The 12122-nt window shown below is 37.3% G+C and overlaps 1 protein-coding gene across 1 annotated transcript in view; it reads left to right on the top strand.

Moving 5' to 3' along the window:
- Positions 1-667: 667 nt before the first annotated feature.
- LOC306859901 (disks large-associated protein 4-like) overlaps positions 668-12122 on the top strand; it is a gene marked incomplete at its 5' end in the record, with an annotated part of 44023 nt that continues 32568 nt past the window's right edge. The window contains 4 exons of the mRNA XM_079401298.1: positions 668-961; positions 2286-3149; positions 5055-5299; positions 9133-9289. Of these exons, the coding sequence (XP_079257424.1) occupies positions 668-961; positions 2286-3149; positions 5055-5299; positions 9133-9289 (1560 nt within the window). The remainder of the gene's footprint in view (positions 962-2285; positions 3150-5054; positions 5300-9132; positions 9290-12122) is intronic.

Genomic DNA, 12122 nt, shown 5'->3' with positions numbered 1-12122 from the left:
AGTTCACCCAAAAATGAAAATTGTGTCATCATTTACTCACCCTCAAGTAGTTCCAAACCTGTATGAATTTCTTTGTTCTGCTGAACACAAAGGAAGATATTTTGAAGAAAGTTTGTAAACAGGCTGTTTTGGGGCACCATTGACTTCCATAGTAGGAAAAAAAAAATACAATGGAAGTTAATGGTGCCCCAGAACTGCTCTGTTTCCCACATTCTCCAGCAGAACAAAGGCATTCATACAGGTTTGGAACTACTTGAGGGTGAGTAAATTATGACAGAATTAAAATTTTTGGGTGAGTTAAGTATACTAAAAATACAATTGCAGGGCATTTTATTAAGTACATCAATATGAAAATGTATTTGTATGAAATAAATGTATGTCAAGTACACTGAAGTATATTTATTTTTCACTAGGGCTCATAGAGCAGTGATGAGACTATTGCTTCAGAATGGATTACATTTACACCAAACAAATGGCGTAATTTATTTATTTTTTTACCCTGGACAAGTAACCAGTGTGCACTTCAGTAGCTTCACCATTGTAACCAGCTGGATTTGAACTCAGACTGACTGTGTGTTTGTCTCTCTGTCCTGTAGGGGTCGCTCTCCAGGGCCGTCGTCTCTCTTCATCTGGGATCATGTTCTAGAGTCGACCCTGTGCAGCAACCATGAAAGGCTTAGGGGCCAACCGTAGCCGCCATCTGTCCGACACCTGCGACCCCACCGCGGGCCCCCAGGAGCCCCTGTGTCCCTTGGCCCCGGACCCCCATGCCGCCTTCCTCCTGAGCCCCACCGTCAACCATTACGCCACTCTGGATCCTCACCTCCATCATTTTTCTGTTTCCACCCCGACGACGCTCCAGTCGGACTGCCTGCTGCCCCTCAACAACCAGCTGACCAACAGCAGTACATTCCCTCGCCTCCACTACACCAACCAGCCGGAGCAGAGCGACTACACACAGGTGCTGACACCACACTGCATTTATTTCATTAAAATACAGTAAGAACAGTGATATTGTGAAATATTGCAATTTAAAGTAGCTGTTTTCTATGTGAATATAATGAAATGTGATTTATTCCTGTGATGCAAAGCTGTATTTTCAGCATCATTACTCCAGTCTTCAGTGTCACATGATCTTCAGAAATCATTCTAATATACTGTTTTGCTGCTCAAGAAACATTTCTGACTATTATCAGTGTTTAAACCCTTGTGCTGCTTCATATTTTGTGGATTTTATCTTTCAAAATTATTTGATAAATAGAAAGTTGAAAAGAACAGCATTTATTTGAAATAAAAATCTTTTGTAAGATTATAAATGTGATTACTGTCACTTTCAATCAATTTAATGCATCCTTGCTAAATAAAAATATTATTTTTATTTTTATTCTTTTTTAAAAAAAAAGTGCAGGCTCAGTGAGACTGAACAATAGTGTATATATATATATATAATATAACATATTATAAACAATATATATTTGAATAGAAATAGATTTAATAGCATGGAATACACATCAAAAGTGGTTTGTTTCATGCAATCATTCATCCTGTCCATTATTTGATGCATCTATGCATCACAATTTAAATTCAGATGTTTTGAGTTAAAAAATTTAGTTTAATATTTTTTTTAAGTTTTAAAATGTAAAAAATTTAATTTTTATGAATATCATATGCACAATATCACAAGTAGTTCAAATACAAATATTTGAATGTATTATTATTATTGAACTTATTTAAATTTTACATAAGAAATTAATTGTTTAATTAATTAAATTAAACTGTGTATTTGTTGTCATAAATAAATCAATTCATAATAAATAAAAAATGTATTTGCAATGTTTACTTTACTTACTGCTTTTTTAATGTTTTAGTATAATATAATAAATAAAAGTACAATAATAATAATAATTGTATTATAATTAATGATGAATACAAATATTTGTTAAAAATAATTAATTTATATTTTAACTAATTGTAATATTGAGCATGTATTATACAAATACCTAAATGACTGTAATAACTGAAATAACATTAATAATATTGTGCAGGTGATGTACAGATAATAATTATAATAATAATAATTAAATAATAAGTGCAAATCATTATAATGAATACAAAATGTATTGTTTAATAATTAATAAGAAAATACAAATATTTGTTAAACAGCTCTAACACTGTGCATGTGATATATGTAATACAGTCAACAAATTAAACTCATATTTAACACACTTGTTATAGTAAATTTGTCTGTTTGCCTGGTAATTTTATGATGGTGTGTTATGTCTCAGCAGGCTTGTGTGGCTCAGGCCGGCAGTCGCTCCAGCACACTCACATCTTCCATGTCCATGGGCATGGGTTTGGGTCTGGGACTGGGCGCTCCCGCCATGATCAGCAGCGGCACGGCCACCATCTCATCTGCGGCGGCCGCCAAGATGAACCGGCTCCCGGCCAACCTGCTGGATCAGCTGGAGCGCCACCTACCCCTGCAGCGCGACGGCTTCAGCACGCTGCAGTTCCACCGGCGCAGCCGCGGCTCCAAGCAGCGCAGCGAAAGTCCCAGCCGCATCCGCAACCTGGTGCAGTCCGTCCAGAAGCTCTTCGCCAAGTCCCAGTCCCTGGAGGTGTCGGCGGTCAAAGGGAGCATCACCGCGGGCCCAGCCGGGGACGTGTCTAAAGCGGCCCGCCGCAGCAAAAGCAAAGACCGTGCCAAGACCGAAGGCACCAAACGCCGGCCGCGGCCCAATCTCTCAGGCTTCTGGAGCTCGGATGACGGTTTGGAGGACGAGGCGCCGGCTCAGCCCGCCGCTGGCCCGTTAGCGGTGGCGTATCGAAACCCTCTCAGCATGATGACGCTGGGCAGGGCCGTGTCGGACAGTCAGGCGGCTCCCAGACCGCATCCGCAGGGCTACAATACCATCGCGGCGCATTCGCTCAAATCCTCCAAGAGCAGCGGAGACCTCAAGCCCACTGTCAGCCTGCCACCCTCCACGGGCCAGACGGGGGAAAACACGCTGGTCAAGAGGGGCTCGTGGTCCACCCTGACCCTCACTCAGGCCCGACAGGTGCTGCAGAAGGGATCCGCCACCGTCAACCGCACCCTGCTCAAGTCCAAGTCCTGCCACGGCCAGGAGATGACCTGCAACTTTCTACAGGTACAGACACACTGACAGAAAGACAGACTATGTAGAAGAGAGACAGTGAAGCGATTTCTTGAGATTGTGACAAACACTACAAGGATAAGGCATAAAAGATTTCATAATAGGCAAAAACATTGATTATCATGCCTCCTGAGACCCAGCTATGGAGTTTTTGCCTCTGTAGTGGACATTCTATTTCAGTGAATTTCTCTGAGACCTCACATGTCACAGTTGTAAGTCTGGATGTCCTGTACAGAGCACATTCAGGGCTTTATAGAGATACTAAATGATTGGAAGTTTGACCATGACCACACCCTCTCCTCGGTCTTTAAAGATGGCTAAATTTAATTTACTGAAACATTTTACATCCTTATGGAAATATGAATATATTTTGTAATTGTCATTTAAATCTGAATAATTTTCTGATTGTTTGTCATAAAGCAACATCTCAGGAAAATGTTATGGGTTTTCAAATTCAAATATGACTTCCTGTTATGAAACAGGACATCATTTAATTCAGGTCCACTGTGGAGGACACCAGGACTAAAATGATGTTTATTATGCATTTTGGGAGACATAACAATTGAATAGGAAAATAAATTATATATCTATTTTGTTATGAAATATTAGATATTATTATGAAAATCTGGCCAATTATTACTCCCATTATGACAATTCTTTTTTCAACATGCTGTCCCAACAGCAACACATTAATATGCAAATTAGATACAGTATAGATACACTGTGTTTAATGGGAAAACCAGTTTATGGAAATTTGTACAGACATATTGCATAAAACAAAATGATATATCAAATAATTTTGTTATATATTTTATAACATAGAAAAAAATCCTGAAACCTGAAAATGTAATGGTGATTTTAAAAAAATCCCATTGTTTTTGCCTTTTTGATGTCTATTCATGCCATTTTATTTTTAGAAAAACTTAGTCCTAGTGTCCTCTACAGAGGACATAGAAAAAAATATGAATAAAATATAATTTTTCAAAAATGTTAATTTAAAAAAAAAAATTATAATGCTCTAAACAATGTAATGACATGAAAAAATACTAAATTCACAAAGCTTTTTTTTTGGGGGGGGGTCTCAGGAGGATAACCAATTTATATCCCTTTTTTTATTATTTATTGTTATTAATATTTGAGAAATATTTTTCACATTAATCATATATCATTTTAAATAATAAATATAAATAATAAATAAATAAATGAATAAAACAATAAATGCAATATAATAGATTTTAAACATTAAAATATTTGTAAACAAATGTATTTTTTCGATATACACAGTAATAATAATAATAATAATAATTTGTTCAAATATACAATTAATAGTTGAACACTATTTTTCAAATACTATTTTTTTCCCCAAATATTTGTATAATGTTAATAATAATAATTATTATTATTATTTATAATTAGAATAAATGCAATAACAGTTATAGAAATAAATCATTTTTTTTGTAAAAAAAACAAAAAAAAAACATTATTAAACAATATTTTGTTGTTGTTTTGAATGGCATTTCAACAATAGTATTTTAAACAGTTTCGTGGTTTTTCATAAGCACATAAAACCAACACACCTACATACACATACACATATTGACATATATTTGTAAGAAAAATATATATATAATAAAAATAGTAATATATATATATATATTTAAATTGATATATTGATATATAATATTTGAATTAATATATATAAATACTATTTGAACAATATTTTGTTTGTAATTTTAAATGGCATTTTATCAGTTGAATTTTAAAATGAGATTTTGAAAAATATATAAACCAGCACTAACACAGAGAACTCACATGCATTTTAAAGTACACTTCAGAAGTTTTATTTGACATCCTTTGAGCCAGATGCATTGTGGGTAGTAAGTGTAAGTGTTCTGGCAGGTGCCTGCGGGTGACTGGAGCGGGACGCTGGGTAAGGCAGGCAGCGGTGCGGGCGAGATCCTGTGCAGACGGATGCGTAGCGGCAGTTATGTTAAAGCCATGGGAGACATGGAGGACAGTGAGGACTCAGATGGACCCCCTTCACCCAAACCCTCGCCCAAAACCGCTGCCAGACGCCAGAGTTACCTGAAGGCCACACAGCACTCGCTCAGCGAACAGCAGCCGCCACTGCTACCGCCACGCAAGTGAGTCCTACACACACACTACACACACACACACACACTGGTGTGCATTATACACACACACACACACACACACTACACATCAACAGCATTATACCTACTACACACACACACACACTACACAGATAAACATGTCAACCACAACATAAACACAAGTCTTACTTTATCATTGAGATACTTTGATTTTATTAAGATAATTGATATTATTATTGTTTGTGTTTTTATTATTTTTATATTTTGAATTAGTTTTTAATACGTTAATACGTTTTAGTAATTTGTTGTGTAACTGTCATTAGTGTTATTTTTTTTTAAATGTTTATATAGTTTTTTTATTTTAATTAATGTTTATTTTATTTCATGTATCACTGTATTTTACATTGTATTTTAAGTAAACTACAATTATTGTTTTTTTAAGTATCATTTAGATGCTATTATATTCTAATATTAATATTTTTGGTTAGTGTTTATTTTTATGTTTCCCGTTTTCATTTAAAAAAATAAAATATTTGTAATTTTGTGGTGTTTTTGTTTTTAAAATACATATCTATATGGTTTTTATAATTTTTTTATTTTAGTTTTTCAATTTTTTTTATTTTATTTCAGTTAATGTTTATTTTATTTAAAGTAAGACATTTTTATGGTTTTATTTTTAGTAAACTATAATCAGTGTTATTTTATTGTAACTGAGATACTATTATAGTTTTAATATTTTCAAATGGTTTTTATTTTTATGTTTTTCATTTTCGTTTTAGTTACAATTTTAAATTACAGTTATTGTAATGTTACAGTTATTGTGTTGTGTATTTTTATTTTTAGTGAACTATAATCATTATTTTAGTGTCACTGACATATAGTTTTTAAATATTTTCAGTTCATTTATTTTTGTTTTCTCTTTTCTTTTTAATTTAGTTAAGATTTTAGAATTTTTTCTAAAAAGATTTTAGAATTTTTTCTTTTTATGTTTATAGTTTTATTATTTTTAAATACAGTTTTAGTTTTAGTTATTGTAGTACACCAAGTTTAACTAAATTAGATTATAAATTAGAAATGTTTAAATAAAATAAGTAATTTTTAACAAATATTTTAATTAATGTTTATTTTACATCAGGCAAAATAAAATATATATATATATATTTTTTTTTTATGGCTTTAGTTTTAGTTTCAGTTAACTATAATAACCCTGACTATAATAATAACCTTTTTACACACTACATTATGAACTTACACAAAGCTCCACATGACATTAAATTCATTAGATTCTCTCATATGATAATTGCTGGATAATTTTTATACACATCACATAAGGTGCATTACTAGTGTCTCATCTTAATAAATATCCTAAACTGAACATCTCAGCATTGACGCCATCAGGAACACATTCACTGTGACCAGCAGATGGCAGCATATTGACAGGTTCATTGCTAAAAGTTTCATATGAGAAGAGATTTCCAATTCATTTTTAATATTAAAATAATATGACACAGCCTAAATAAGACACCCAGCGCTCTGATGCTGCTGTAATGTTGTTGGTTTTACATAATCAAAATTGTCAAATTATTGTCTGATGAATATGCTAACATAAAAAGCCCTCTTTATTAATTATGAGTATGTTGGCTACCATAGCCATAAATGTATGTTGGCTGTAAACTTAAACTGTGGTCAGAAGTCTATTGTCTGCTGTTCTGTCCCCACCAATGTCAAAAAACCTACGCCCTATAGCGATGGATTAAAAGTGTTGCATAATGTGTACTGTGTACATACTGCATACCATTCTTAAAAAAAAAAAACGGTAGGAAGGATACACTACATAGTGCACAGTATGCTAGTATTTATTTCCAAACATAGTGCAGTAGTTTTCATCCGGGGGCCTCTGCAAACCTCCAAATGATTTAAAATAATCATTAAAGTAAACTGAAACTTTTAAAAATGAAGTTATTTTTATATTAATGTTGGTCCTGGAACAACATTTATGTCAATGAGATGTTGGTAACAGGGAAAAGAATACGTGTAGAGTTTGGATTGAAGCTTGAAATACAGAATTTATGATTAATTTCCTAGGAAAGTTATGCAGTTGAGTCAGTTGTTAATGAATCTTAGACACAAACAGCAGACTTTGATGTTGGATGGTCATGTAACGGCGCTTCCTATCAGGCCAAGCCCCTGTCCCTTCATGCAGAAGCAGTTCGGAGTGGTTTGGTCTCCTCTGCAGAGCGCCGCCTCAGTGCCGCACCTGCACAGGTTAGTGTTTAGAACCGCATCCGTCTGATCACGTGACCACTAAGATGCACTCTCACTCTGTCCAATGAAAGCACTTTCCTGTGAGTCCTAAACTTCACTGCAAAACATCCCGATGCACGACGACCACCTCCACCACCACCATCCTGACTAAATCCTCACTGACCTTCATTTATTGTTATTTATTTATTTTTTAGCTTGGTCAAGTTTGTCAGAACTGTTCCTCTGTGCTGCACCTGGCTCTCGCTTGCTACTGAAAATAAATTATTTGCAGAGTGGCACAAGGGAGACTGATGCAAATTTGTCCTCACTCATTCTCTTGTGTTTGTGTTTGTTTCTCTCACTTGTATGCCGTCCCTGAGATCTCTACCAATCGCAGACTAGTATCCACATAGCAACACCATAGCAACCCCAAGAACAACCTAGTGACCCCATAGCAACTCCAGAACACCCTAGCAACCACATGGCAACACCCTAGAAACCACATAACAACACCATAGCAACAGCGTAGCATCACCCAAGGCATCCCTAGAACACCCTAGCATCCACATAGCAACACATGGTAACCCCCAGAACACCATAGTGACCACATGGCAACACTCTAGAATCCACAACGCAACACTGTAGAAACCACATAGCAACAGCATAGCATAACCCTAGCCATCCCTAGAACACTCTAGTATCCACATAGCAACACTATAGCAACCCTAAGAACACCCTAGTGACCACATAGCAACTCCACAACCCCCTAGCAACCACACGACAACATTGTAGAAACCACATAGCAACAGTGTAGCATCACACTAGGCATCCCTAGAACACCCAAGTATCCACATAGTAACACTATAGCAACCCCCGGAATACCCTAGTGACCACATAGCAATTCCAGAACACCCTAGTAACCACATAGCAACACCATAGAAACTGCATAGCAACACTGTAGCAACCACATAGCAACAGCATAGCATCACCCTAGCCATCCCTAGAACACCCTAGAATCCACATAGCAACACCATCGCAACCCCCAGCACACCCTAGTGAGCACATAGCAACTCCAGAACACCCTAGCAACCACATGGCATCACCCTAGAAAGCACATAACAACACCATACTAACAGCGTAACATCACCCTAGGCATCCCTAGAACACCCTAGTATCCACATAGCAACACATGGCAACCCCCAGAACACCATAGTGACCACATAGTGACTACAGAAAACCCTAGCAACCACATGGCTACACTCTAGAGACCACATAGCAACACTGTAGCAACCACACAGCAAAAGCATAGCATAAACCTAGCCATCCCTAGAACACTCTAGTATCCACATAGCAACACCATAGCAATGCTAAGAACACCCTAGTGACCGCATAGCAACTCCAGAAAACCCTAGTTACCACATGGCAACACTATAGAAACTGCATAGCAACACTGTAGCAACCACATAGCAACAGCATAGCATCACCATAGCCATCCCTAGAACACCCAAGTATCCTCATAGCAACACCATAGCAACCCCCAGCACACCCTAGTGACCATATATCAACTCCAGAACACCCTAGTGACCACATCATTCTGTGTTTGTGTTTGTTTCTCTCAGCTGTATGCCGTCTCTATACGAGGTCTCGACCAATCGCAGCCTGGATAACCTGGACTGTCTAATGGGAGCGGATGAGGCGGGTCTGCAGCATTGGGACACTGATGGGGTATTCGGTCAGCGTTGCTCTACACTGGGACGAGGCTCCACCATGGGCCAGGTCACAAACATAATTTAATTTCAAAGTTATTAAAGCATCACTGTTACTGTTATTGACGAAACTTTGAGTATGTATATGTTTTTATCATAATGCACAATGAACTGCATATTCTCACATAGCAACAGCCAGAAGAACATACCAACCACATAGCAACCCATGAACACTCTAGCACAGGGGTGTCCAAACTACGGCCCGCGGGCCGTCTGCGGCCCGGTATCACTCCTGTGGCGGCCCGCGAGGGATTTTTAAAAATGATACGAATCTGCAGAAGTGGGCAAACTACGGGTGTTTTCATCCAGCAGTTGTTCCAAAATGGCTAATTTGATGCAATATCAGTAATATCCAATAGATGGCGCTGTAGCCTGTAGTGCAGTACATAACCCCTGATTTACACTGTCCCGCCGCTCCTACAAGGCCACCGGAGCGGATCGCGGTCACTCCAGTCAATCCGCGGCACGTTTCAGAAGCGGCTCTCCACGTGGCTTTGCCAAAGATAGGTGCCTAGTCTATTTTTGACGGACACCGCGTTCAAGCCGCACGGCGAATACAAAATAAAAAGTCAAAATAGCTATATACACTACAAAACTGGCACAATTGTAAATAAGTTACTTGTTTTAAAAATGTGAAAGTGTTCATTTGTTTTGAAAAATGCCTTGTATTGGAACTGTTTTAAAAATGCTCTGTAGACTTTCCAGCATCAGAACAAATGCCAGTGTTATTTATCCTCCTGCTTACGGGCGCTGTAATTTTTTGGGGAAAACATGAAAATAATTTGTCATTATCTTGCAAAGATGTTTTCTTCTGTTTTCCACACACATTTTTATGAAAATGGATATAGCTAGTACTGTTTTTCTGGATTATAAATTGCGTTTTTTTAATCTGAAACATGCTGCAATTTCCAAGGCGATTTATATAAAGCAATCAAGGTCAAGCGCAAAGCGTGCACATTAGTATTGGTGATGAATGAGAAATGGCAAGTGAGTTTGTATTGTACATTTTTCAGCAACCACGCCGCTAGTTTCAGTTTCGCGTTAAATATTTAAGGCTGGGCGTTTATAATATATGTTTGTAGTGAATGCCACTATAATTTGTGTTTGTTTTTTACTTATATTTTCGTTCTTTTTTCTATTCTGAACACTGCTAAATTTACAGGATTGTTTTGTGGAGGGTGGGGAATATAAACACATGTTTCTAATGTTTGTAAACATTTAGTTTATTTTACATTATTTCTGAATGAAATTATAAAATGTGTCTTATACATCGACTTGTACACCAATGCAATTTATCTGTGTGTCATAAAGTGCTCATATAAATAGGTAGAGATGGTACAAGAAAAGAAATGCCATGTATGTACAAGTATACATACAGTACAGTAGTAAGTGAGTGTCAATTTAGAATTAAAAAAATAATAAAATCAAAGCTTCTTTTGTCATAAACATATTATGCGGCCACTCACTTAATGTGGAAAACTTGATGTGGCCCTCGAGTCAAAAGGTTTGCCCACCCCTGCTCTAGCAGCTACACAGGAAAGGCTAGAAAACCCTAGTTACCACACCCTATTAACCCCTGTTCCCTCTTTTCCTCACTTTCCTTCGCTTGTATGTAGCTTGTAAAAGTGGCGTGCGCATTTTACTTTCACTTTCAAAATAGCGGTAATTCGGCGTCATTCGCCAACAAAAAAATACATTGTCAAGCTCACTTAGCCTATATATAATTTATAGAACTTTTATTAACAAAGTTTAAATAAAGTAAAAATCAGCAAACGTGGTGGAACCAATTAAATAAGAAACAAATGTTTAAAAAAAACTTCCAGAATCAACTGCCAAAGAAGCGCTTTTGCATTTCATTTCAAAACTAAATCATCCGCTATCGTCTTGCCTGTTTCACCTCACTCTTCAGCTCAACTCACTCTCCTCATGTGATAAATCAAATCTGATCTGTGATGCGACTGACGTTCGGCACGCTGCATTGACCAGCATTGAGCAAGTGACGTAACCGGTGTTGCGGCTTAACAACAGTATCACCGTCAACACCGACTATCACAGCAAGCCTACAGAACATCCTAGCAATCACCTAGCAACACCATGTCAACTCCAGAACACCCTATCCACATAGCAACACTCTAGAAACCACATAGCAACACCATAGAACCCCCCAGACCCTTGCAGTCAAATAGAAACACCATAGCAACCCCCAGAACACCCCAGTATCCACATGTGGCCATATCCACCTGTTTCTTCCCGTAAAAATGGGCATGGCCATTTGTAAATTTTATGGTTCTGGCTTCCAGTCTCATTTGCGTCCAGCTATTTTTAGCTGTACAAAACAGTTCGTTTTGCTGCTTGATATTGAAAATTGGTGTGTTTTACCATATTATTTTAATGCATTGTCTTAATTATGATCGCACTGGTTTGTAGTGCAAACAGTTTTACAGTTTACTGCTCATTGTTACTCTTCTCGTTATTTACCTGTAACAGCTAATGAACCGGAAGTCTCACCCATAGGCTTACTTCCGCGTTGAAGAAAAAGGTGGTTAGCAATACTCTAGAAACCAAATAGAAACACCATAGCAACCCCCAGAACATCCTAGTGACCACATAGCAACTCCAGAACATTCTTGGATCACCGTAGCAACCCCAGAACACCCCAGTATCCACATGTAGCCATATAGCAACACTCTAGAAACCAAATAGAAACACCATAGCAGCCCCCAGAACACCCTAGTGACCACGTAGCAACTCCAGAACACCCTAGCAACCACATAGCAACACCATGACAAATCCAGAACACCCCAGTATCCACATGTGGCCATATAGCAACCCCCTAGTGACCA

Source organism: Barbus barbus, assembly GCF_936440315.1.
Source record: "Barbus barbus genome assembly, chromosome: 40".
Lineage (NCBI taxonomy): Eukaryota > Metazoa > Chordata > Actinopteri > Cypriniformes > Cyprinidae > Barbus > Barbus barbus.
This window is presented reverse-complemented; position numbering and strand designations above follow the sequence as displayed.